The following is a 27,531-nucleotide window of genomic DNA, read 5'->3' as shown; positions in this document are numbered from 1 at the left end:
GACTTCTCCCACATTTTGAATTCTCTCCTCCGCTTCATCCGATCTTCGCCTTATATAGAATAGAATAGAATAGAATAGATATACTTTATTGATCCCAAGCTGGGAAATTAAGGTGTAGCAGCAGCATTACACACAGAGACGAATGACAACACAGTAAAATAAAGAGAAATGTCTTCTTTGATTGTCCCTAATTGTTCTTTGGTTCTCTTAATTCTTGCAGAATAAGATCCAAATCAGCCATTTCTCCATTCGGGGCTAATGTAGTTTATCCCACCATGCCGCTTGTTAGCTTTGAGTGCTAATTATTAGCTAGCTGTGCCTCGTCTTCTTCGTCCACCTCTGCTTTCTGCTGGCAGTTCTTGCTCGGTGTCTTACCCTCTTTCTTTCTGCACGTAGTCACAATGAATGTCTCAGTTTGTATATTAATAATCACTCTGGTTCTGTCAGGAGCTCTCTCTCTATCTACGCTGCCATCCTGGAGGTGGTCTGACCAGAAGTCCTGACTTTGCTTTTTACTGTAAAATATAATATTTGAGACGACAATCAGTCTGATTTTAATGTAAACAAAAACAATTGTTTGTTTGTGAAGGACACACATCAACAATATAATCAACATAAAGTATTCATTGTTTTCTGTTCTCACGTCTTTATTTTCTGTTTCTTCTTCTGTTCATCTGTTGTTATTATAATTTATCGTTTATTATTATTATTGATCTTCTATATAAATCTGTGATCTGTTTATGACTCCATGTTTGTTTTTGTTTCTGTCTGCAGACAGCTCAGCTGTGGGAGCTGCAGAAGTGAAATGCATGATGGGAATTGACTCTCCAACAGGTAGTCCAACAGTGTTATTGATGAAGCTCGCACTCTCACTCCCCTCAGTGATCAGTCCTGATCATTATTGATCAACATGAACTGAAACAGGAAGTCATTTATTAATGAGGACACTGGATATTGATCCTCAATCGATCGACGAGCCTCTATCAGTTCTCAGCCGGTCGATAACAAACTGGATCGTTTTGATGTAAACTGACTTCAACTGATTTATTGATCATTATAATAATCAATACATTCAGACACTGATAACAGATTTGAACAATAAAACTTGTTCTCATTGATCTTCCGTTTTCTGTGACGTCACATTAATGATCATAATCAATGTTGTTTAGTAAACAACAAAATAAACTTCAAATCAACATTTAAATTAAAAACATAAGTCGTTCATTCTGGATTTCAAAATGGACTCTGAACTGAACTCAGTTCCCCAGAATTCCCCTGACCAGCTTACTCCACGATCAAAGGAACATGAAGCAAGTTAGCACGGAGCTGCTATCTGCAAAGGAAAGGAGCGACCAGTTTCCTCCGTCCGCTGTCTTTCATCAGACACTGCACAGCCAGAACAACGGTCTCCTCATCAGCCAAGGAACCACCAGCACCTTGTCTTCAAAGACTGGTAACGTTGAACTGGGCCTAGATAGCACACAGCATAGCATAGCATAGCTAAGCACAGGACTTTTAACTCTGGTTGACCCACATGTGTTCAGTCTGTGTTTGTTCACTGTTTGGTCTTATTGTGATCTCAGGTCAGTTTACTGATGGTTTGTTTTGCTACACGGCTAATTTGACGTTAGTTGAACGATGTTTCACACAAACTCACTGAACTAATCACACTCACACACACACTCACACACACACTCACACACACAGTCACACACTCACACTCACACACACAGTCACACACTCACACTCACACACACAGTCACACACACACACAGTCACACACACAGACACACTCACACACACACTCACACACACACATACACACACAGACACTCACATACACACACACTCACACACCTGTATAAAGTACATGTTAGTTAGATTGTGTGTTAAAGAGTGCTGAAGCTTCATGTTGTCTGTTTAATAGTTTCCAACCTCGACTGTCAGAGACTCTGAAGTCCTTCAACCGTTACAGCTGTTGTGTTAATGCTGATTGTCGATATTAAGTTAATTATTAATCAGAGTTACAAACTGACATTTTAGTACCATTTTATGAGACTGAATTATTGAATTGGCTCTTTTCCCTTCTTCAAGGGTGGTGACTGAGGTGATCTAATGTAAATTGGATCTGCTTAATTATTATAATTAATAATTATCCCTGATAATCATTAATTATTATTGATATTTAACCCACATTCCCCATTAGTGTTGCATAAAAGCACAACAGTCATTAATTCAACTGTCAGTGTTTCTGACCAACTGTTGACTGAAACTCCTCCTTTAATCACTGCTCTGCACACTGACTGAAGAACCTCACAGAACCTCACAGACCCTCACAGAACCTCACAGACCCTCACAGACCCTCACAGAACCTCACAGAACCTCACAGACCCTCACAGATCACTGATGTCTGTTAAAGACTCTCAGCTTTAGAGTCATTCTGATCTCATCAGCGCTGCAGCTCAACGTGACTCTGATGTCATAACGTGTGTCGGTGCTGAAGCTCATCCACATTCTGAAAGTTCTGCTCGTTGCTCGGTCACTGAGCTCATTCATACTACAGCCACCACTTTTTATTTGAAATTTGAACATTTGTTCAAAAGTGGGAGGAAAAGTTCGCATTTGAATGTAACGACCTGTTCAAATAAAAAACTAGTCGTTTAGTGCAACAGACCATTTGGAGTAGTTTGCCCGACTGCTGCCCTGTTGACCTTTGACCTTTCAATTCAGCTAGTAACGAAACAGAGGACAGTAGCGAGCAAAGTCGACACCAAGGCATCTGAGAATTAGTGTGTTGAAGTATTTTGGCTTCTACACTGTCGATGGAAAAGTAACTCACAAAGATCAGTCAGCTGTCTGACTCTACAATGACAACACATCTGCAGACTCGCCTGCCAGCTCGCCACACACCTGAGGCACCGCAGACGAGCCGAGCTGCCGGACTGGCCGACTGCCTAATATACGCTCAGCTGCAGCAGCTCATAAAAAGTCCATCACTGACAAGATAGCAAGATTTATACGTAAAGAAATTCAGACAGTCATTCAAAAAATTGCGTGTCATTTCAAATTCGTTCAAACTTGATTTTTTGAAAGTGACAGACCTAATTCATACTTTAACACTATAAAGCCTGACAGTCACAGACGTACAGAGTTGTTGCCATGGAGACGAAACGCCGTCTCATCCAGTCACATCAGAACCAACTGACGGTTTCAGAATGAGTCCGAGCGACAGATGGTGAGTCGTGTCGTGGTGGTTCTGGTGTTTCTGCTTTAGCCTGAACGTCAGAGACTCTGCGTCTGACATTAACAGTATTTTAAAATAATAATGATATACGCTCGTATTAAATATATATAGTAAATATATGTCCTGTCAGCCGTCAGTGGCTGTATACACTTTGTGGCTCATCAGCTGACTCCTCTGTCAGATCTAAACCAATCACAGCTTCACTTCCTGTTTCCTGTGGTGGTGCACCTTGACTGGCGGCGTGCTGCGTCATGTGACGCTTCATGTTGGACACCTGTGTGAATCTCTTCCCGCACGCGGAGCAGCTGAATGGTTTTTCTCCTGTCTGTCCCGTGTGCTGCATCATGTGTCTCTTCAGATTTCCCCCCTGAGTGAATCTGAGGCTGCACACGGAGCAGCTGAACGGTTTCTCACCTGAGTGAGTCCTCAGGTGTTTCTTCAGAGCTCCGCTCGCTGTGAAGCCTTTCCCACAGACAGCGCAGCTGAAGGGTTTCTCTCCAGTGTGAATCCTCATGTGAGCCTTCAGGTTGTGTTTGTGGTTGAATCTGTTCCCACACTGACGACAGCGGAACGGTTTCCCTCCTGGTTCCACCTCTGGGTTCTCCTCTGTCTGACTGTCGTCCAGCTCTGACTGCTCGCTGCCACACTTGTGTCGTCTGAAGCCGGACAGCCAGGTGAATTTCCTGTCGCAGACGCTGCAGCTGAACTGTTTCTCTCCGGTGTGGACGGCCATGTGCTGAGTCATGTGGACCTTCTGAGTGAAACCCTTCCCACAGAACGGGCAGTTGAACGGACGCTCACCCGTGTGAAGCCTCTCGTGTGTCTTCAGGTTGACCATCCGGCTGAACCTCTTCCCGCACTGAGAGCAGCTGAAGGGTTTCTCTCCGCTGTGACTGGTCATGTGACCCAACAGCGACCTCTTACAGCCGAAGGTTTTCCCACACTCGGAGCAGCTGAAGGGTCTCTCCCCAGTGTGGATCCTCACATGAGTCTGCAGATGTTCCTTACGACCAAACACCTTCCCACAGTCAGAGCAGCTGAATGACTTCCTGCTGCTGTTACTTCCTGTTTCAGCGTCAGAGACCCTTAGAGAGTTTAAACCTGTCTCAGCTCCTCTGGTCTCCGTCCAATCATCATCAGCATAAAATCCAGAAGAGTCACCAGTCTCAGGTTGTAGATGTCCATCTGGATCAGAGGTCCTTGCTGGTTCTGGTCCTCCACAGTCCTCTCCATCAGCTTCTGTCTCCATCTGTGAGGACTGAGGTTTCTCTTCATCATCATCTTCGCTCCTCACAGAGACAGGAGGGATATGATTGGTGCACAGCAGTGAGGACTCACCTCCACAGGTGTGTCTCTTGAGCTGGTAAAGCCAGGTGAATCTCCCATGACAGACACTGCAACTGAACCTGTTCTCCTTGTTGTGGACGGACATGTGTTGAGTCAGGTGTCCTCCGTGTTTGAAGCTCTTCCCGCAGACGGAGCAGCTGAACGGTCTCTCTCCGGTGTGGATCCTCAGGTGGATGTTCAGGTTGTCTTTGCGGCTGAATATTTTCCCGCACTCTGAGCAGCTGAAGGACTTCTCTCCGGTCTCTGTCTCTCTGTTGTCCTCAGCCTGACTCTGATTGGACGCCTCACAGATGCACTGATGACTCTTCAGCTGAGTGTACCAGGTGAATCTCTCATCACAGAACCGACAGCGGAAGCGTTTCTCCCCCGTGTGGACGGACATGTGATACGTCAGGTTCACCTTCTGAGTGAAGCTTTTAGAACAGAAGGAGCAGCTGTAGGGTTTCTCTCCGGTGTGAGTCCTCATGTGGATCTTCAGGTGAGGACTGCGGCCGAAGATCTTCCCACACTCTGAGCAGCTGTAGGTCTTCTTACCTGTTCTACTCCTCACACCACTGACAGGAACCTCAATGATCTTCAGGGAGTTCAGAACCAACTGAGGTTCTCTGTTCTCCATCCAATCATCGTCACTGACTTCAGTCTTCAGTTCTGAACATTCTGACGTCTTCTCAGTGTCAGGTTCTAAGTGTTGATTTAAATTCCAGATTGACTCTGACTGACTCCAGTGTTCCTCCTGTTCCTCTTTAATGTGTGGAGTTTCTGGGTCCTCCTGGTCCAGACTGGGGTTCCACTTTTCATAGAGAACCTCTTCTTTACTCACCAACAGCTGCTGGACGTCTGCAGGAGGCAAAGAGAAGAAACGATTTTATAATTCAGTGAGATTTTCAACCCCATGGAGAACCATTCTTATATAAGATGTTCCCTCGTTTAAGGTTGGTGGATAGCAAAGTCCAGTAAAATATGCCACAGGTGTTCAAGAACCCTTAAATTAATTAACAAACCACTAGAACCTCCTTCATGAACCCAAGCACCTCTTCAATGATCAGTAAGACCAAGTCCTCCTACAACCCTGTAAAGGAGAACAAGAATTACCGGAACATCCACTAAAAACCCAGAGAAGAAAACTAGAACCACCTAAAGTACCACCAGAATCAACTCAATGAACGATAGAACCTCCTAAAGGAACACTAGAACCTACTAAAGGAACACTAGAACCTATTAAAGAAACACTAGGACCTTCTAACCCCTCGATTCCACCAGATACGTGTCCGGTCCGGCTCCGTTCCGCCACAGCAGCGGAGCTGATAGGTTTCACTCTAGTCTATGTGTTAACTTCCACCGGGTCCGCTGCGCTGCGTGTCTGCTGCGTCCCAGCTCCGGCAGTCCGCAGAAACACAGGACTTCTATTTCTGGCAGATGCTGGAGCACGACGCAGCAATTCAGCCGAATTTAGCACAGAGCAGACAGGAAGTCAGACACGAAACAACAACATAACATCCAGTTAATTTTCAACAGAAAACACTCCGTGTTGACGCAGCACAATAACCTCAAAAAAGAAACAAATACAAGCTCTTCTTCTAATCCTTCGGTTGGGAACACTTTGTGTTGTTGTGTTTAACACATACCTATAACTGCGGTCGCGCATGCTTATGTAATTATCGTGGGAACTACTCGGTCTCCTAACTCCAGCTGTTCGCCAGTGCTGCGCCGTGTCAGACTCAAAACACAGCCGGAGGGAGTTTCCAGACAACGGATGACGGTGCAAAACCGTACCACAGCCGGAACGCAGTGGACCATGCATCCAGTGGAATCTTAGCATAAGGGAACACTAGGACCTCTTAAAAAACACTATACCTAACTGAGGAACAGTAGAACCTCCTGAAGGAACACCAGAACCTCCTAAAGGAACCTAAAACCTCCTAAAGGAACACTAAGACATCCTGAAGAAGCACTAGTACCTCCCAAAAGACCCCTGGAGCAGTAGCCCCATCCACGCTGCCCTTTGAGTGCAGGGATCCTGCGCCAATTCTCTGCATCGTCCTCTGTGTGAAAGTCTCAGAGGCAGCGGAGGATGAAATTTCACTGTGGCTATGATGCATCTCCGGAGGTATCAGAGGTAGAGTCAGAGGTAGTATCAGAGGTAGTGTCAGAGGTAGTATCAGAGGTAGTATCAGAGGTAGTGTCAGAGGTAGTATCAGAGGTAGTGTCAGAGGTAGTATCAGAGGTAGTATCAGAGGTAGAGTCAGAGGTAGAGTCAGAGGTAGTATCAGAGGTAGAGTCAGAGGTAGAGTCAGAGGTAGAGTCAGAGGTAGTATCAGAGGTAGAGTCAGAGGTAGTATCAGAGGTAGAGTCAGAGGTAGAGTCAGAGGTAGTATCAGAGGTAGTGTCAGAGGTCGTATCAGAGGTAGTATCAGAGGTAGAGTCAGAGGTAGTATCAGAGGTAGTATCAGAGGTAGTATCAGAGGTAGAGTCAGAGGTAGAGTCAGAGGTAGAGTCAGAGGTAGTATCAGGTAGTATCAGAGGTAGAGTCAGAGGTAGAGTCAGAGGTAGAGTCAGAGGTAGAGTCAGAGGTAGTATCAGAGGTAGAGTCAGAGGTAGAGTCAGAGGTAGTATCAGAGGTAGTGTCAGAGGTCGTATCAGAGGTAGTATCAGAGGTAGAGTCAGAGGTAGTATCAGAGGTAGTATCAGAGGTAGTATCAGAGGTAGAGTCAGAGGTAGTATCAGGTAGTATCAGAGGTAGAGTCAGAGGTAGTATCAGAGGTAGAGTCAGAGGTAGTATCAGAGGTGCAGTATTGGCGAACCAAACCTGTGTGAATGGATAAGCCGGCGGCGCAGATTGAGGACGTGTTGATCTGATAACTAAACAGATCCTTCACTCAACAAAATAAAGAGAAATGTCCCACAAAGCAACGCTACAGGACCAAACAACAGTAACATAGTAACTGGACGTGTCTTTGGCAACTTATATGAGGAAAAAATACCGCAGTTATATGTGAAGAAGTGTCTGTCCTCCTGTCTGTCTTCCTGTCTGTCCTCCTGTCTGTCATCCTGTCTGTCATCCTGACTGGTGCATCTTTACGCCAGAGCTGCTTGGTTCTGTGTGAACAAACAACGGCGGAGAATTGGCAAAGGTAGTGGAGAGAGGTTCTTCTTACGGCCCTTAAATTCTGCTAAAGGCCTGCTAGAACCTCCTTCATGACCCCGAGCACCTCCTCAATGACCATAACTTTATAAAAAAAAAGCTGCCTCTAACCCTCTCAATGACCACGAGAATCACATAAAGATCCACTAAAACCCTCTATAAAAAAACTGGCACCACCTAAGTAACCTCTCAAAACCACCTCAGTGACCCACAGGAACCTCCTGAAGGTCCACTAACACTAACTGAATTATCCATAGAACCTCTTCAATGACCAACAGAAGTTAGGAAATGTAGAACCACCTAAAGTACAATTAGATCTACCTCAAGGATCGTTAAAACCATCTCACCGTCTACAGGCACAACCTACAGATCAATCAGAACCTCACAAAGCAAAACGAGAACCACCTAAAGAACTCGTTGAATCTCCTTTAGGTTCTCTAAAAACATACATATGGATGACAAAGTTCTCTGAAGTTTAACTTTTTGTGTGGAACAAATTCCTGTTTTTATACTCCTCAAACACACCAGGTTCTCATCACTTTGTTCTCCCCTGTTCTTCACAGAACATGTTAAATAAACATGCCATGTTGTTCCCACCTGAACCTTTGTCATCTTCACTCTTCACAGGAACAGGATTGATATCACCCTCCTCCTGATCGGTCCACAGTTCCTCCTCTTCCTCTTTAATGTGTGGAGGTTCTAGGTCCTCCTGGTCCAGACTGGGGTTCCACTTTACAGGGAGAACCTTATCTTTACTCACCAACAGCTGATGGATGTCTGCAGAAAACAGGAGACACAAACAAATATCAGGAAAGACGTCTCCGACCTTAAAATCCTCCTAATGGACCACTAGAATGTCCTCCTGAAGAACCTCTGAGAACCTCTGTGATGACCACTAGAACGTCCTCAACTACATGTTTTCTGAGCAGACTTCATCAGTTTGTTTTTACTTTAATGACTTGTTATTTTTTGTTGACTCATCATTAAAACAGAGAAAAAATAAACTATAACCATATTTATATTTATATTAATTTACAAACTGATGAAGTTTCTACTTTTAATCATTACTGACTTCATTTTTCATCAGTGATTATTATAATATTATATTATTATTATTATTATTATTATTATGATATTATTGTTATTATTATATTGTCTGGATTAATCAAATGTTTAATTTCTTTTGTTTTTCTTCTTTATCGACCAAAAGTTAAAAACTGAATTTTTTTTATTTTTAATGGATCAAATCAAATGTGATGAAAGACGAGCAGCATGTATCGATCAGTCGTTATCACTGATCACTGATCGATTATCTGCTCATTGATTTTCTGTTCGCTGATCCATCATGAACTACAGACCCGTTGCCATGGTGACGCCCTCGGGTCAAAGGTGAGCTGACAGAGAACTGTGCTAAGCTAACGTTAGCATCTAGACTTCACAGAGAGTGAAGCTGTGACTGAGGCCAGCCAACGTTAGCTTAGCACGAGTAGCTGTGAGTAAAGTGTGCAGCAGCAGAAACACACCTGCAGTTCTGAGCTCCGGTTCCTCCATCAGCTGACGGTGCGGCTCCATCTGTCTACACGCAGCCTGACGGAGAGGCACCTGGCTCTGACGCGGGTCCTGATGCCGCTTCAGCTGACGGCTCACTGCTAACAGCTCACTGCTAACAGCTCACTGCTAACAGCTCACTGCTAACAGCTCACTGCTAACAGCTCACTGCTAACAGCTCACTGCTAACAGCTCACTGCTAACAGCTCACTGCTAACTGCTAACACACCTCTGAGTCAAAGCTGCTGACGTACACACCGTCACTTCCGGGGACAGCTTTCAAAATAAAAGTCAGAGTGGTGACCGAGCCGTGATGTGATCACACCAAAGAGTTTCTGATATTAAAATCAATTGACTGAAGCTTCTATTAGAATAAAACACGTGCTCGTGTTGTGAAAAGACAAATTGGAAGCGGAGGAGCTGATGGAGAGGACTGTGGAGGACCAGAACCAGCCAGGACCCTGATCCAGATCAACATTCCGAGACCGCGGACTGATGGTGAGTGGACGGAGACCAAAGGACCTCCATCAGGTGTAAACTCTGTGACAGGAAGTGATGGAGCTGCTCTGACTGTGGGAAGGTGTTTGGCTCTGAGGAGACAGAGAGCAGCAGGCTGCAGGGTGGAGCACAGAACCTTTACCGGACTCTGCGGTCCTCTGGACTCTGCGGTCCTCTGGAGCTTCACCGGACTCTGCGGTCCTCTGGAGCTTCACCGGACTCTGCGGTCCTCTGGAGCTTCACCGGACTCTGCGGTCCTCTGGACTCTGCGGTCCTCTGGAGCTTCACCGGACTCTGCGGTCCTCTGGAGCTTCACCGGACTCTGGCGGTCCTCTGGACACTGTGGTCCTCTGGAGCTTCACCGGACTCTGCGGTCCTCTGGAGCTTCACCGGACTCTGCGGTCCTCTGGAGCTTCACCGGACTCTGGCGGTCCTCTGGACTCTGCGGTCCTCTGGAGCTTCACCGGACTCTGCGGTCCTCTGGAGCTTCACCGGACTCTGGCGGTCCTCTGGAGCTTCACTGGACTCTGGCGGTCCTCTGGAGCTTCACCGGACTCTGCGGTCCTCTGGAGCTTCACCGGACTCTGGCGGTCCTCTGGACACTGTGGTCCTCTGGAGCTTCACTGGACTTATTGTGCTGTTCTGACACATAAAATCTAAAAAGGACTAAGTAACTGTCCTTGTGAGTCTTCGGAGTCTGAACGGATCAAAGGGTCTTTATCATATGTATTGATTATTGACGAGTCAGCAGAATGTGTTTGATCACGTGATGTGTTCGAGGACTGTCAGAGTTTCAACCTTCATGTTTTTTAATTCAGCTGTTTGAATTTATTGAATTGCCTCAAAATAAACATCAAAACGTATTAAAATGATGAGAAACTTTATTTGTAAAATCTCAATATTTATTTACTAAAAACACTTTTAATTTGAAAGAATGAACTCAACATCCTGTTTACTGACATGTTTCATGTGCTGCCCTCTAGTGTTTCTGCTCACACGTTACATGACGTCACTTATTTGATTATTTCTGCTGTAAAAAGTTCATCAGCTGATTTTTAAGATTTTTCTTCATAAATAAATCAGTTAAAATGAGACGTGACAGAGCAGCCAATCAGACGACAGCGTTGATCTGATGATCTGCTCAGACTGGACATGAGATATTAAGTCAGACGTTAGAACAGAAGATCACCTGTTTCATTAACCTGAAGCTCGTCAACAAACAAACAAACAAACAGCAGAGTAACAACAACATCAAACTGAATGTTAGAGGACAAAAATATTTAAACTTTTATCAACAACGTAAACACAAAAACACCACTTTATAATGTGATGGAGGTGCAGCTCCTCCTCCTCCTGTCAGGACTGATGGAGGTGCAGCTCCTCCTCCTCCTCCTGTCGGGACTGATGGAGGTGCAGCTCCTCCTCCTCCTCCTGTCGGGACTGATGGAGGTGCAGCTCCTCCTCCTCCTCCTGTCGGGACTGATGGAGGTGCAGCTCCTCCTCCTCCTCCTGTCAGGACTGATGGAGGTGCAGCTCCTCCTCCTCCTCCTGTCAGGACTGATGGAGGTGCAGCTCCTCCTCCTCCTCCTGTCGGGACGCTTTACCAACCCAACATGTGGCTGTTTGACGTCCTGGGAATGAGACTCAACAATCAACTATCTTTGTGGTGCGTTCAGGAACAGCTGGGACAAATCCTACTGACTCTACCTTTAACTTTAATAGTCTCTGAATTATATTAATATGACGTGAGCTTCAGTAGCTTTGACCACAAATGTCCTTCAGAGGGAGACTTTTTACTCTGATACTCTGAGTACATGTCAGAGCCTGTACTCGATTACTTTTACTGGAGTAAATAAGCTGAATCAGTACTTTTAGCAGAAGAAGTATGTGGAGTTGTCCTGGAGGACAGACTGTGGACAATGGACAGAGGACAGCGGACAGCTCTGATCATTATGAAACATTGCATTAAGTCTGAAACGTGACGACAGAAGAAGAGAAGACGTCTCCGTCAGCTCGGAGTCACTTTGTTCTGGTTGGTCTCGGCGGGCCTCAGGCTGATCACCTGTCCCATAGGTACGCTCACTAACACCACCAGCTCGTCGCTGCGGGGACGGGGCATCAGGACTCTGTTCCTGGCTGAGTTTGCGGCGACACACTGATGTTTGCGGAGCTGCTGGTGTCGGGTGAAGCTCAGGTGACAGAGTGAACAGCTGAGTCGGTTCTCGTGGGTCTTCATGTGGTTCTTCAGGTTGGTTCTGTTCACAAACATCTTGCTGCACTCGGAGCAGCTGAACGGTTTCTCTCCCGAGTGGCTCCTCAGGTGTCGCAGCAGATACGAGTTCTCCGAGAAGCGTTTGCTGCACAGAGAGCAGCTGAAGGGTTTCTCTCCGGTGTGACACCTCAGGTGACTCCTCAGGTGAGCTCTCTGACTGAACCTCTGCTCACACAGCGAGCAGCTGAACGGCCTCTCACCTGTGTGAGTCCTCGTGTGTCTCTGCAGGTACGCCTTCTGAGAGAAACTCTTACTGCACACTGAACACACGTGACGCTTCCCTCCTGACGCCGCCTGCACACCTGCTCCACCCCTCCGACCTTCATCATCATCATCATCATCATCACTGACGTCAGTCTCAGAAGAGTCTCCAGTCTCAGGTCGATCTGGTCCTGGTCCTCCACAGTCCTCTCTGCTGTCCTCAGGTGGCCTCTGATCAAACTCTTCATCATCTTCATCTTCACTCTTCACGGTGACGGCAGTGACGGAGAACTCAGTGATGTCAGTCTCCTCCTCTTCCTCTTTGATGTGAGGCTGCTGCTCTTCACCGACAACCACGGCCCGAACACCTGGAGGCAACCCTGACACACACACACACACACACACACACACACACACACACACACACACACACACACACACACAGACACACATTAACGTTAATATCAGGCCTGATGATGTCACATTTACATAGAAGTAAAAGTAGGCATCAAAGTAACTACTTAAAAAAGTACTTACTAAAAAAGTACTTGAGTAGTGAGTGAGTTCAAAATAAAGAGAAGAGACACAGAGACACACGTCTGTCGTCCTGTAGCACTTCCTGTCTCGTCTCAAAGTCTGAGTTCCAGTTAAATGTTTGAAATAAGGTGTGTTACAGGCTGAACATATAAAATCCTTCATTAAATGTCCACAGTTTAATTATAAAGCTCTTCTGTGTGTTAAAAACGGTTAGCGGTTGCTAACAAGTGTCTAAATGAGACTACAGAGGTTGTCGGGGACATTAAACGTCCTCACAGCGAACACGGAGACTCATCTGCTCACTAGTCCGTCTTTACAGGCCACTTTAGTTACACACTGTTCTGACTCTGACTCTACAACTTTACATTGATCAGTTTATAGAAAACCTGGATAGTAATTGTGCAGTAAGACGCTCAGTGGTGGAGACGTTTAAGTCATGTGACCGTGATGTCGTCTGTTTGTAGCCTAGCATTAGCTTTTTACTGCTACACATTTAATTTACACTTCAAACATCAGAGTGGAGTTCATCTGTGGAGATTATCTGGATGATCAGAACCTGGAAGGATCAGAAACTTTACATTTTTTACTGCAATAATCTAAAATCCAGTTCAATAATCCCACATAGGAACCAGAGTGATGCTAACTTCAGTTAGCTACGAACAAACATCATCCTGCTGCTGTCTGTACAGTAAATATGTCCACATGTTACAGATGTTACAGTCAGGTGTGAACCCTTCATCTCCAGGTCTGTCCAATCACAGGAGGACAAGAAGACGACAGGAGCTGCTGCTGATCATCAGTGTGTGTTAACTCCAGGTGTGTTCAAACATCTCCTGTCTCTGTTCATGAGGTCAAAGCTGGTCCACAGGTAGAGGGCGCTCACACAGGAAGTGAGTGTCAGTCCGGGTGCGTCTGTCTACATAATGACGTCACATTAGGCTCGTTCGAGATGAGCCAGGCCTGCGCAGAGTCGATCACCGGCGACCACCGCGCAATGCATGCCGGTTAGATTTGTGTCCGACTTGATCCCGACTTGCTCTGACGTCATGCACGCGCCGGCAACGATAACCTCACGAGATCAAGGCGGCCGCAGTCTTTAGAGCCAGGCGCCGCAGCTGCTCTCCACCGACTGCAAGACCGCAGGGCATGATGGGAAACGCCTGGCTGTCGCCTGATCAGAGAGCTGATTGGCTCTTAGTTAGGACTACAAACACTACGTTTTGTCGAAAATCCTAATTTTCTGTGTAATTGTTATATTTAATGCTAGATTATATGAATCTCATGCTGTGCAATGAAGGTTTAATCTGTTAACAAACAGATTTTGTGTGGTTGATAATAATAATAATAATAATAATAATAATAATAATAAAGGTTATTTATATAACACTTATCAAAACGAGCAATCAGTGCTTCACAAGGCAGACACAAAGAACAAAGGATAGAATACAATGGCAGATACACACATATTCCCACATATATACTGTATATAATTACAAATATAAATACATCAATAAATAAAGATTATAAAACCTTTGCTGCTCGTCCTCCCCATGTGCAGCCTGTATATGCAGCTGTGAGGACGTTTGGACTGTTAATTCAGTAGTTCAGTTTCTTACATTTAAGGATTGTATGATTAATAAATGACAGTACGCAGTTTCTTCAGCCACAGCTCTCCGAACGTGTTCTGCAAACTACAGGTAGCCTACAGGTGGATCCAACAGGTGGATCCAACAGGTGGATCCAACAGGATGTAAATGTTTCTGTGACTTCCTGTATTTTCTTTGGCGGCGGCTGGAAACTGTCAGCGCCCCCTGCTGCTGCCGCCTGGACTCGTCCACCTTCAGGCGCAGTTCATCGCGAACGAGCCTACTCATTCACTGCAGAACCAAACAGAACCACAGCCGGGAGAGGAACAGGAAGTCCCCAGACTCCATTTGAAAATCTGTTGAGTCAGCAGACTGGATGAACGTGGTGATGAACCGGTTCTGACAGATTCTTCTTGTAAATGTTCCAGCCTCGTCACACCGACCGCAGGAACATAAACGTGATGTTCTGATTACACGTATTACTCCTGCTGCCGCTGTACTCCATTACAAGTACTGAGGAACATGTAACAGAGTAAATGTAACTCGTTACTCCCGACCTCCTTGTTGAACTGCAGCTGATTAGCATGCTAGCAGTTAGCACAGTGAGCAGAATGGAAGCTGGAGCGTGACGCGCTGTTCTCACCGGAAGTTACTGTAAACAAACATTTGAATCCAGTCTTTTGATCTGTTCTGTCGTCACTTTGAAACTCAGATGTTTATAAATATTAAACTGACATTGTTGTGTGACGTCACACAGTCGGTAGTTGAAGAGGAAGATTTACTGTCAGAAGTTATTAATATTAAAGTGACTGAAACCAGCTAGCTGCGGCTAACTGCTAACGTTAGCTTAGCACGAGTAGCTGTGAGTAAAGTGTGCAGCAGCAGAAACACACCTGCAGTTCTGGGCTCCGGTTCCTCCATCAGCTGACGGTGCGGCTCCATCTGTCTACACGCAGCCTGACGGAGAGGCACCTGGCTCTGACGCGGGTCCTGATGCCGCTTCAGCTGGCGGCTCACTGCTAACTGCTGACGGCTCACTGCTCACTGCTAACAGCTCACTGCTAACTGCTCACTGCTAACACACCTCTGAGTCAAAGCTGCTGACGTACACACCGTCACTTCCGGGGACAGCTTTCAAAATAAAAGTCAGAGTGGTGACGGAGCCGTGATGTGATCACACCAAAGAGTTTCTGATATTAAAATCAATAATTAGAGTCGATGTGACTGAAGCTTCTGTTAGAATAAAGCACAACGTCACACATTAAAATGTGATATTAATAAATAAGGTTATGAAGGCGAGAGATGCACCAGAAGCTCTGTTACGGCTTTAAAGATGGCGTCCAGTGTTTTTTTAAACAACTTTATTATACCAAAAGAACAATGACAAACTGACACTGGACACATGAATCACACGTCCTGTCCAACAGATGAAACAAGGGGACGGTTACGGGTCAGAGGTCACAGGTCAGAGGTCAGAGGTCTTTTATCTGTCTTGTCACTGTGATGACACCCAGCTGCATGTTTTTAAAAGAAATCTGTATTTATGTATGAGCGTAAAAATGTTCATCAGTTGTGAATCATCACAGAATCAAACAGCTGTTGCGTTGTTTCTACAGGTGTATGACGTTCAGGTGTGTGACATTCAGGTGTGTGACGTTCAGGTGTGTGACATTCAGGTGTGTGACATTCAGGTGTGTGACGTTCAGGTGTGTGACATTCAGGTGTGTGACGTTCAGGTGTGTGACATTCAGGTGTGTGACGTTCAGGTGTGTGACATTCAGGTGTGTGACATTCAGGTGTGTGACGTTCAGGTGTGTGACGTTCAGGTGTGTTACGTTCAGGTGTGTGACATACTTCATCAATACTCCATCAATACTCCATCAATACTCCATCAATATTCCATCAATACTCCATCAATATTCCATCAATACTCCATCAATATTCCATCAATACTCCATCAATACTCCATCAATATTCCATCAATACTCCATCAATATTCCATCAATATTCCATCAATACTCCATCAATATTCCATCAATACTTCATCAATATTCCATCAATATTCCATCAATATTCCATCAATACTTCATCAATACTTCATCAATACTCCATCAATACTCCATCAATACTTTATCAATGCTTCATCAATACTTCACAATAAGAGCATGTTCAGTAGTAGAAGTCAATAAACAACAGATCAATACGTTTATTAAACAGGAAGTGATCTGAACTTCTTCTGCTGTCTCTCAGTGACCTCTAGTGACCTCAGTGTGATGTCATCAGCTGCTGGTCATGTGACTCCTGAAGCAGACTAAGAGGATTATCACTTCCTGTTTGTATTCACACAGAAGAAGAAGAAAAGAGGAGCGCGAGCCTGTGGATGAACAGATGATTCATTGATTGATCGATTGATTGATTGACTGACAGATGAAGCTGAGTGTGTGTGTGGTGTGTGTGCTGCTGATCAGCTGTCTGCTCTCAGTCGACTGTCGTCTGCCCGACATCACGCCTGCAACACATCAGCAGCAGGTAGGACAGGTGCATGCTGGGAGAACATGTGAGGCAGATCAATAACACTAACTCTCTGGTCGACTCACTGAGAGGTCCACTGACAGGTCCACTGACAGGTCCACTCACTGAGAGGTCCACTCACTGACAGGTCCACTGACAGGTCCACTCACTGAGAGGTCCACTCACTGACAGGTCCACTGACAGGTCCACTCACTGAGAGGTCCACTCACTGAGAGGTCCACTGACAGGTCCACTCACTGAGAGGTCCACTCACTGACAGGTCCACTGACAGGTCCACTCACTGAGAGGTCCACTCACTGACAGGTCCACTGACAGGTCCACTCACTGAGAGGTCCACTGACAGGTCCACTCACTGAGAGGTCCACTCACTGACAGGTCCACTGACAGGTCCACTCACTGAGAGGTCCACTCACTGACAGGTCCACTGACAGGTCCACTGACAGGTCCACTCACTGACAGGTCCACTGACAGGTCCACTCACTGACAGGTCCACTCACTGAGAGGTCCACTGACAGGTCCACTGAGAGGTCCACTCACTGACAGGTCCACTGAGAGGTCCATTCACTGACAGGTCCACTGACAGGTCCACTCACTGACAGGTCCACTGACAGGTCCACTCACTGACAGGTCCACTGAGAGGTCCACTCACTGACAGGTCCACTGAGAGGTCCACTCACTGACAGGTCCACTGACAGGTCCACTGACAGGTCCACTCACTGACAGGTCCACTGACAGGTCCACTGACAGGTCCACTCACTGAGAGGTCCACTCACTGACAGGTCCACTCACTGAGAGGTCCACTCACTGACAGGTCCACTGACAGGTCCACTCACTGACAGGTCCACTCACTGACAGGTCCACTGACAGGTCCACTCACTGACAGGTCCACTGACAGGTCCACTGAGAGGTCCACTCACTGACAGGTCCACTGACAGGTCCACTGACAGGTCCACTGACAGGTCCACTCACTGAGAGGTCCACTCACTGAGAGGTCCACTCACTGACAGGTCCACTCACTGAGAGGTCCACTCACTGACAGGTCCACTGAGAGGTCCACTCACTGACAGGTCCACTCACTGACAGGTCCACTCACTGACAGGTCCACTGAGAGGTCCACTCACTGACAGGTCCACTGACAGGTCCACTCACTGAGAGGTCCACTGAGAGGTCCACTCACTGACAGGTCCACTGAGAGGTCCACTCACTGAGAGGTCCACTCACTGACAGGTCCACTGACAGGTCCACTCACTGACAGGTCCACTCACTGACAGGTCCACTCACTGACAGGTCCACTGACAGGTCCACTGACAGGTCCACTCACTGACAGGTCCACTGACAGGTCCACTCACTGACAGGTCCACTGACAGGTCCACTGACAGGTCCACTCACTGACAGGTCCACTCACTGACAGGTCCACTGACAGGTCCACTCACTGACAGGTCCACTGAGAGGTCCACTCACTGAGAGGTCCACTGAGAGGTCCACTCACTGACAGGTCCACTGAGAGGTCCACTCACTGACAGGTCCACTGACAGGTCCACTCACTGAGAGGTCCACTGAGAGGTCCACTCACTGACAGGTCCACTGAGAGGTCCACTCACTGAGAGGTCCACTCACTGACAGGTCCACTGAGAGGTCCACTCACTGACAGGTCCACTGAGAGGTCCACTCACTGACAGGTCCACTGACAGGTCCACTGACAGGTCCACTCACTGACAGGTCCACTGACAGGTCCACTCACTGACAGGTCCACTGACAGGTCCACTGACAGGTCCACTCACTGAGAGGTCCACTCACTGACAGGTCCACTCACTGAGAGGTCCACTCACTGACAGGTCCACTGACAGGTCCACTGACAGGTCCACTCACTGACAGGTCCACTCACTGACAGGTCCACTGACAGGTCCACTCACTGACAGGTCCACTGACAGGTCCACTGAGAGGTCCACTCACTGACAGGTCCACTGACAGGTCCACTGACAGGTCCACTCACTGAGAGGTCCACTCACTGAGAGGTCCACTCACTGACAGGTCCACTCACTGAGAGGTCCACTCACTGACAGGTCCACTGAGAGGTCCACTCACTGACAGGTCCACTCACTGACAGGTCCACTCACTGACAGGTCCACTGAGAGGTCCACTCACTGACAGGTCCACTGACAGGTCCACTCACTGAGAGGTCCACTGAGAGGTCCACTCACTGACAGGTCCACTGAGAGGTCCACTCACTGAGAGGTCCACTCACTGACAGGTCCACTGACAGGTCCACTCACTGACAGGTCCACTCACTGACAGGTCCACTCACTGACAGGTCCACTGACAGGTCCACTGACAGGTCCACTCACTGACAGGTCCACTGACAGGTCCACTCACTGACAGGTCCACTGACAGGTCCACTGACAGGTCCACTCACTGACAGGTCCACTCACTGACAGGTCCACTGAGAGGTCCACTCACTGACAGGTCCACTGACAGGTCCACTGACAGGTCCACTCACTGAGAGGTCCACTCACTGACAGGTCCACTGACAGGTCCACTGACAGGTCCACTCACTGACAGGTCCACTCACTGACAGGTCCACTGACAGGTCCACTCACTGACAGGTCCACTGACAGGTCCACTGAGAGGTCCACTCACTGACAGGTCCACTGACAGGTCCACTGACAGGTCCACTCACTGAGAGGTCCACTCACTGAGAGGTCCACTCACTGACAGGTCCACTCACTGAGAGGTCCACTCACTGACAGGTCCACTGAGAGGTCCACTCACTGACAGGTCCACTCACTGACAGGTCCACTGACAGGTCCACTGACAGGTCCACTGACAGGTCCACTCACTGACAGGTCCACTGAGAGGTCCACTCACTGACAGGTCCACTCACTGACAGGTCCACTGACAGGTCCACTCACTGACAGGTCCACTCACTGACAGGTCCACTCACTGACAGGTCCACTGACAGGTCCACTCACTGACAGGTCCACTCACTGACAGGTCCACTCACTGACAGATTGATTGACGTGGTTCTAGTTCTTTTGTTTTAAATCACACACACTGAAGTGACCTGAGTACCTGAGGTCATCCAGGCCGAGGTCCGATCCCATGTCTGCAGGACGCTGGTCGGCATCTTAAACCACTGGACCATCTTCAGCGCTGACAGCAGCAAACAACCAGAGAGAGAAAGAGGATGAGACTGAAGGAGGAACGTGAAGAAAAGTCAGCATGAACCTGGACAGAACAGAACAGAACAACCCAAACTTCAGACTGGACTCCTGACCTCCTCAGACAGTCTCAGCTTAACAAACTGATCGGACAACTCAAAGATTCAGTTTGAAATTCTGTCTGAATCTTAACAGCTGTTCCAGTTATACCTTTATCTCTACAGAACTGTTCTCTTGCTGAGGAACCCACAGAACATTCTGCATCAGTCTGAGAGGAAACTTTATGAGTCAAATATCAGAACGAACAAAAATGTTCAAATGTGTTTAGAGACAGAAACATTTTCAAAGTCTTCAAATCATTTAGAGGTTGAATGATTATCTGTGTGAGACTCACATCAGCTGACCCACTGTGTTGTTCTTCATGTTGTTCTTCAAGTTGTTCCTCATGTTGTTCTTCATGTTGTTCCTCATGTTGTTCCTCATTCTGTTCTTCATGTTATTCTTCATGTTGTTCCTCATGTTGTTCCTCATGTTGTTCCTCATCTTGTTCTTCATGTTGTTCTTCATGTTGTTCCTCATGTTGTTCCTCATGCTGTTCTTCATGTTGTTCTTCATGTTGTTCCTCATGTTGTTCCTCATGCTGTTCTTCATGTTGTTCTTCATGTTGTTCCTCATGCTGTTCTTCATGCTGTTCCTCATGTTGTTCTTCATGTTGTTCTTCATGTTGTTCCTCATGTTGTTCCTCATGTGGTTCTTTGTGTTATTCCTCATGTTATTCCTCATGTTGTTCCTCATGTTGTTCCTCATGTTGTTCTTCATGTTGTTCTTCATGTTGTTCCTCATGTTGTTCCTCATGTTGTTCTTCATGTTGTTCCTCATGCTGTTCTTCATGCTGTTCCTCATGTTGTTCTTCATGTTGTTCCTCATGTTGTTCCTCATGTGGTTCTTTGTGTTATTCCTCATGTTGTTCCTCATGTGGTTCTTTGTGTTATTCCTCATGTTGTTCCTCATGTTGTTCTTCATGTTGTTCCTCATGTTGTTCCTCATGCTGTTCTTCATGTTGTTCCTCATGTTGTTCTTCATGTTGTTCTTCATGTTGTTCCTCATGTTGTTCTTCATGTTGTTCCTCATGTTGTTCCTCATGTTGTTCTTCATGTTGTTCCTCATGTTGTTCTTCATGTTGTTCCTCATGTTGTTCCTCATGCTGTTCCTCATGTTGTTCTTCATGTTGTTCCTCATGTTGTTCCTCATGTGGTTCTTTGTGTTATTCCTCATGTTGTTCCTCATGTTGTTCCTCATGTTGTTCTTCATGTTGTTCCTCATGTTGTTCCTCATGCTGTTCTTCATGTTGTTCCTCATGTTGTTCTTCATGTTGTTCTTCATGTTGTTCCTCATGTTGTTCTTCATGTTGTTCCTCATGTTGTTCTTCATGTTGTTCTTCATGTTGTTCCTCATGTTGTTCTTCATGTTGTTCCTCATGTTGTTCCTCATGTTCCTCCTCAGGTTGAAGTGAAGTCAAACATGAAGGAAGATGTCAGTCGACTTCCTGGAATCTGTCGACGGCTGAAGAGACGCAGAGTCACCGTCCTGGTAAAACCTCAGACGTCCTGTTAGTTTTGACGCAGACTCACATGACATCATGTGACATCATGTGATGTCACACAGCTTCCTCTGTACAGTCGTACTCCCCCAGACTTGTAAACAGACTTTGATGTGTAAACTTGGTGGAGTTCCCCTTTAAAGCTGCGTTGTTGTTTTGTTTGAAATGCAGAAACTTTCAGATTTCAGTGTCCTCTCTCAGTCGGTCTCAGTTCAGGTTCAGTACAGGTCCAGGTCAGGTCAGGTCAGGTCCAGGTCAGGTCCAGGTCCAGGTCCAGGTCAGGTCAGGTCCAGGTCAGGTCAGGTCAGGTCAGGTCAGGTCCAGGTCCAGGTCCGGTCAGGTCCAGTCAGGTCCAGGTCCTGGTCAGGTCCTGTCAGGTGAGGTCCAGGTCCAGGTCAGGTCCGGTCAGGTCAGGTCAGGTCCAGGTCAGAGTCACATACAGACAGTAGAATATAATAAACAGTAAATATTAACGGGGGAAATGATCTTTTTCTTTCTCAGTGTAACCTGCAGAAGTACTGTTGGCAGGGGCGAAGTCAGAGGCGGAGTCGGGGGCGGGGTCAGAAGATTCAGTCTGGCCAGGTGTGTCGCTGTCCATGGGGCTCCAGATGTTCACATTTTTTTGTCCACAGTCTCTGACAGACAACATTACATCCTGTCATGATGTTTTCATTTTGTTTTTTGATGACAACACATTTTTGTCCTCGTGGTGGCGCCGCAGCGACGACTCAACTTTAATAAATGTAACAAGTTTCCAATAAAGATCGTTTGTTTCGTGTGTCAGGACTGAACAGCTGATTACTGACAGGTTACTGACAGGTTACTGACAGGTTATTGACAGGTTACTGACAGGACTGAACAGCTGATTACTGACAGGTTACTGACAGGTTACTGACAGGTTACTGACAGGTTATTGACAGGTTACTGACAGGTTATTGACAGGTTACTGACAGGTTACTGACAGGTTACTGACAGGTTATTGACAGGTTATTGACAGGACTGAACAGCTGATTACTGACAGGTTACTGACAGGTTACTGACAGGTTACTGACAGGTTATTGACAGGTTACTGACAGGTTATTGACAGGTTACTGACAGGTTACTGACAGGTTACTGACAGGTTATTGACAGGTTACTGACAGGTTATTGACAGGTTACTGACAGGTTATTGACAGGTTATTGACAGGTTACTGACAGGTTACTGACAGGTTACTGACAGGTTATTGACAGGTTATTGACAGGACTGAACAGTCTGTCTGTGGAGTTTTGTGCTGATGCAACATGTTTCTGAAGCAGGAAGTCACCCTCAAAGAAATGGATATTAAAATAAATCACTCTGATAAGAAGGAATGTTTCAGTTGTGGAGGAGTCCTGAAGAAATAATGCAGCTATTATATTTTATCATTGTGAAGTAAATATATAAAAACAACGTGGTGAAATGTTTCTGTCTTTTCACCAAACAGGTTTTTAATTAAATCTGAGGAGATGCTGTTTTTATTTTGAAAAATCCCCTACCGGAAGCACTACCTGTGTTATTTGACGCTAACCTGTCGCGTCATTATGAGCCCGCCCTACCGTACCTCTGATTGGTTAGGTGTAGGCATGATGCGTGCTGATTTGTGAGGATCAGGGTTAGAATGTCAGGATAAGCCAATCAGAGTGAGAGCAGGGCGAGCGTTTGGGAGAAAACAGCGGATCGATAATCAGTGATCAGTGATCGGTGAGGCCGCGGACTGATCGTCCACAGCTGCTGATCGAAGCTCCACTTTTACCTTCAGCTCGTCTGTGAGACGCTTCTCTGCTCCTCTCTATTCCCGCGCTCACTCTAAGATGGCGGCTGGTCACGGTGAGTGATCTGATCTAGAGCTAAGCTAACTGTGAGCTAACTTTAGCATGTACCATTGTAAACAATGTTAGCAGGCTAACTGTTAGCATCAGCAGGCAAACAGCTGGACCGCGTTCTCACCGAACAGTGTTAATTATTGGGTTTTAATTAATATTTCATTTTAAATCGTTGGATTTGTCTGTTTGTCGTCACTCGGTCTGTTAAAGGCTCGAGAATCACGCGACTAGCTCTGTTAGCTTGTTAGCTTAGCTGCTAACTGATGGAAACAAACGTCAAATTAAAACAAAAAGAACCAACGTGAAGTTTCCTGAAAAACTCTGAAAGTTGTTTGATAGAAACAGTTGAACTGATCATCAGGACACTTTGATAAAGTTTGACAGCTCTCGTGTTAGTTTGTTTGTGAATGTTGATCAATAATCTGCTCTTTGCTTTATTAGATTATTAATCAAACTCAACAGTGCTGAGTAATAAATTTAACTCAGCTGTATCGATCTGATTGATCGTCTGCCAATAATCAGTTACTGAGTCACACTATAGCTCCGTGTGTGACGTCATGATTACATCACGTTTCTGTCATGTTGGTGTGTCAGAACTAAACATTTACATCATCAGACTCATTGATCTGTGACGTGAAATATTGATGAGCTGAACTTGAGTCACAGCTGATCGGAGGACATAAACAGACCGGATGTGTTTTCTAATAATGAAGTTGTGTGAAATGATGAGGTCCTCAGTGATGATCAGCTGATTTCTTTGTGTCCTGTTCTTTTCATTATCAATGAATCTGCTGATGATTGTATTGATTAACGAGCTGACTGAACTGTGATTTAAACTCATTTGTGACTCGATTCATTAATCGACTCGTCAGCCTGAACTCTGCCTGACGGATGGAAGACTTTCAAATCAAGATAATCAATCTTCTGATGGATTTTGTTTTAACCTCTTCTGGACGTTGTCGTCATGAACCCGAGACAGACATGAAGACAGTCCCCATCAGATCAGAGAGAAGTCTGAGTCCTGATCGTTACTGATCAACACACTGAAGGTGATCACACTGATTGATCTGTTTGTCTCTCAGCTTTCAGCAGCCTGCAGCCCTGAAAACCTCAGAACACCATGTGACCAGGAAGCAGCTGTCAGCCAGTGAACCAGTCCAGAGCCGGAACCAGTCAGTCACTGGTCTGTCACCAGAGCCAGAACCAGTCAGTCACTGGTCTGTCACCAGAGCCAGAACCAGTCAGTCACTGGTCTGTCACCAGTATCAGAGTCAGAGTGGCTGTGGTGTCGTCCTGGTGGAAGAGCCGCCTGATGGAGAGCGATTGTCGGATCCCTGTGGCCTGCTGCCGGCCCAGAGTCCTCGTCCTCCACGCCCTGTTCTGGGGCCTCGTGTCCCTCAGGTCAGTCTGTAATGAGAGGTCAGTCTGTACTCAGAGGTCAGAGGTCAGTCTGTACTCAGAGGTCAGTCTGTACTCAGGTCAGTTCTCCTTCAGAAGGTTCTTGGTGTTCTGTGAATGTATCTATTAGAACGTTCTGTTGTGTTTCAGAGTGTTCGGAGCGGCTCTGCTGAGTGACGAAAAAACTTCAGGTACCAACACCAAGACATTTTAAACAGCAGCAACAAATACTGTATTTCCTGCTCAGTCTGACCTTTGACCTCCTCCTCCTTCTTCTTCTCTTCTTCCTGTAGCAGTGAAGGCGGAGGGCCCCCCCTGCTGGCAGCTGGAGGAGTTTGTGGTGACCACAGAGTGTTTGCAGTGTAACGCCTTCCAGACTGTGAGTGTCAAAAACTGTTTGAAGCACATTCAAAGACCCGGTCCTGAAAACAGCTGATGGTTGTCATGACAACAGAGTGTGTTACTGCTGTTGTGTTTCAGAGGTCGTGGTCAGCCTGTGAACTGACCGGGTACGTGGAGCGGGTCAACTGCACCAGATCCAACAGAGACGAGCACAAGAGGTGACATAAACACTGTTCACACACAGACTGAGACGCCGTTCACACAGACTGAGACGCCGTTCACACACAGACTGAGACGCCGTTCACACACAGACTGAGACGCCGTTCACGTTACTGACAGGTTATTGACACACAGACTGAGACGCCGTTCACACACAGACTGAGACACCGTTCACACACAGACTGAGACGCCGTTCACACACAGACTGAGACGCCGTTCACACACAGACTGAGACACCGTTCACACACAGACTGAGACGCCGTTCACACAGACTGAGACGCCGTTCACACACAGACTGAGACGCCGTTCACACAGACTGAGACGCCGTTCACACACAGACTGAGACGCCGTTCACACACAGACTGAGACGCCGTTCACGTTACTGACAGGTTATTGACACACAGACTGAGACGCCGTTCACACACAGACTGAGACACCGTTCACACACAGACTGAGACGCCGTTCACACATAGACTGAGACGCCGTTCACACACAGACTGAGACACCGTTCACACACAGACTGAGACGCCGTTCACACAGACTGAGACGCCGTTCACACACAGACTGAGACGCCGTTCACACACAGACTGAGACGCCGTTCACACACAGACTGAGACGCCGTTCACACACAGACTGAGACGCCGTTCACACACAGACTGAGACGCCGTTCACGTTACTGACAGGTTATTGACACACAGACTGAGACACCGTTCACACACAGACTGAGACGCCGTTCACACACAGACTGAGACGCCGTTCACACACAGACTGAGACGCCGTTCACACACAGACTGAGACGCCGTTCACACACAGACTGAGACGCCGTTCACACACAGACTGAGACACCGTTCACACACAGACTGAGACGCCGTTCACACAGACTGAGACGCCGTTCACACACAGACTGAGACGCCGTTCACACACAGACTGAGACGCCGTTCACACACAGACTGAGACACCGTTCACACAGACTAAGACACTGATCCCACCTCCTTTCTAACTTCCCCTCTCTGTGATGCCCCGCCCCCTCAGCTGTCGCTCTGCAGTGATGGAGGAACATCTCTTTTGGAAGTTCGAGGCAGCCATGTTGGCTCTGACGGCTCTCTTTGCCATTCTGGTGGTCATCCGTCAACGCTGGCTTGACCGCCTCGCCTCAGAGAAGGTCCGTCGCCAGATCGAGTCCATCTAGGACACCAGAGGGACCTGGGCCAGGACCAGGACTGAGTGTGTTTTTATACTTCAACAGTATTTTAACTACATGTGGGGTGTAACTGGTCTCACTGAGGTCCATCAGGGACCAGGACTAATGACAAACCTGCAGAGACCTGGACTGTTTGTTCTCATCCTCAACTTTATTTAAAATGGATCCAGAAACAGGAAGTGACCGAGCCCAGACCGACGAGTTCCTGTCAGAGAACTAAAGCTCAGGATGATGAATCATCATGATTGGGTGAAATTTAACTTGAATTTAAACTATTGAACAAAGTGAAACAGCCAATCAGAGTTCAGCATCATCTGAATTATTGATCAACCGCTAAATTTAACTCTTACTGAGTTCAACTGGCTCAAACTGGACCTGAACCAGTCTGAAGTGGATCAGAACCGGACCTCAGTCCAAATTCTCTGTCAGAAATGCAGCAGGAGCTTTTCATAGGTCACAGCTGGATTGACTGATCGATCGTTCAATGTTGTCGTCTCATCCTGATGAAACAGGATGTGATGTCAGTCTGTGGGCGGGGCCTTTGTCTAGTGATCCATCCAGACCATCACTGTTCAATGAGAACATTTGTTTTCCTTCTCCTTTTCTTTGGAGATCCGTGGTTTCACGTCTGTGTGACCTAATCTGACAGACGTCATTGTCTCAACCGTCTCTGGTTGGTCAGAATTTAATTCTTAATGTTTCCTTCAGCAGCTGACGCCCAAATGTCTGAGTGTCTTTGAACGCAGCAGCTGGTTTCATTGTTTAATTTGGGGTTTGACTGTAAATAAGTTTGTTTTGTTTTTCTGAGACGAAAAATAAACTGAGACATCATCCATCAGCTGACTCATCCTTCACCTGCACAGG

The 27,531-nt window shown here is 46.7% G+C and overlaps 2 protein-coding genes and 1 long non-coding RNA gene across 4 annotated transcripts; 2 read left to right on the top strand and 1 right to left on the bottom strand.

Annotated features, from left to right (window-relative positions):
- Positions 1 to 2,997: 2,997 nt before the first annotated feature.
- LOC141009669 (uncharacterized) lies at positions 2,998 to 15,400 on the bottom strand. The gene is made up of 5 exons (XM_073482363.1): positions 15,269 to 15,400; positions 11,793 to 12,632; positions 9,257 to 9,403; positions 8,331 to 8,510; positions 2,998 to 5,428 (listed from the first exon to the last, which is right to left on the bottom strand). The coding sequence occupies exons 1-5, from the start codon at positions 15,315 to 15,317 to the stop codon at positions 3,378 to 3,380; spliced, it is 3,267 nt and encodes a 1,088-aa protein (XP_073338464.1). The 5' UTR covers positions 15,318 to 15,400; the 3' UTR covers positions 2,998 to 3,377.
- A 1,368-nt stretch (positions 15,401 to 16,768) lies between these two features.
- On the top strand, positions 16,769 to 22,375 carry LOC141009102 (uncharacterized). Its single transcript, XR_012180121.1, has 3 exons — positions 16,769 to 16,904; positions 21,569 to 21,655; positions 22,167 to 22,375. It is a non-coding gene; the product is annotated as an uncharacterized lncRNA (long non-coding RNA).
- A 952-nt stretch (positions 22,376 to 23,327) lies between these two features.
- On the top strand, positions 23,328 to 27,502 carry jtb (jumping translocation breakpoint). 2 transcript variants are annotated; one of them, XM_073481752.1, is made up of 6 exons: positions 23,328 to 23,511; positions 24,590 to 24,908; positions 25,056 to 25,096; positions 25,199 to 25,284; positions 25,386 to 25,465; positions 26,499 to 27,502. In XM_073481752.1, the coding sequence occupies exons 2-6, from the start codon at positions 24,820 to 24,822 to the stop codon at positions 26,653 to 26,655; spliced, it is 453 nt and encodes a 150-aa protein (XP_073337853.1). In that variant the 5' UTR covers positions 23,328 to 23,511; positions 24,590 to 24,819; the 3' UTR covers positions 26,656 to 27,502. The 2 variants fall into 2 exon arrangements, with proteins under 2 accessions (XP_073337853.1, XP_073337854.1); XM_073481753.1 differs by lacking the exon at positions 23,328 to 23,511 and having other exon boundaries at positions 24,720 to 24,908; positions 25,202 to 25,284; positions 26,499 to 26,748.
- The last annotated feature ends 29 nt before the right edge of the window (positions 27,503 to 27,531 follow it).

Source organism: Pagrus major, chromosome 15 (genome assembly GCF_040436345.1).
Source record: "Pagrus major chromosome 15, Pma_NU_1.0".
NCBI classification, from domain to species: domain Eukaryota; kingdom Metazoa; phylum Chordata; class Actinopteri; order Spariformes; family Sparidae; genus Pagrus; species Pagrus major.
This window is presented reverse-complemented; position numbering and strand designations above follow the sequence as displayed.

Bases quoted from the DNA above. Each gene is read 5' to 3' on its own strand.
- LOC141009669 (XM_073482363.1), bottom strand. From the start codon at position 15,317: ATGGAGCCGCACCGTCAGCTGATGGAGGAACCGGAGCCCAGAACTGCA. The intron at 12,633-15,268 runs GTGTGTTTCTGC...TGTGTGTGTCAG, and splicing joins ACCGGAGCCCAGAACTGCAG to GGTTGCCTCCAGGTGTTCGG. The intron at 9,404-11,792 runs GCTGACGGAGAC...GTTAGCAGTGAG, and splicing joins CCAGAACAAAGTGACTCCGA to CTGTTAGCAGTGAGCTGTTA.
- jtb (XM_073481752.1), top strand. From the start codon at position 24,820: ATGGAGAGCGATTGTCGGATCCCTGTGGCCTGCTGCCGGCCCAGAGTC. The intron at 24,909-25,055 runs GTCAGTCTGTAA...GTTGTGTTTCAG, and splicing joins TGGGGCCTCGTGTCCCTCAG to AGTGTTCGGAGCGGCTCTGC. The intron at 25,285-25,385 runs GTGAGTGTCAAA...GTTGTGTTTCAG, and splicing joins AGTGTAACGCCTTCCAGACT to AGGTCGTGGTCAGCCTGTGA.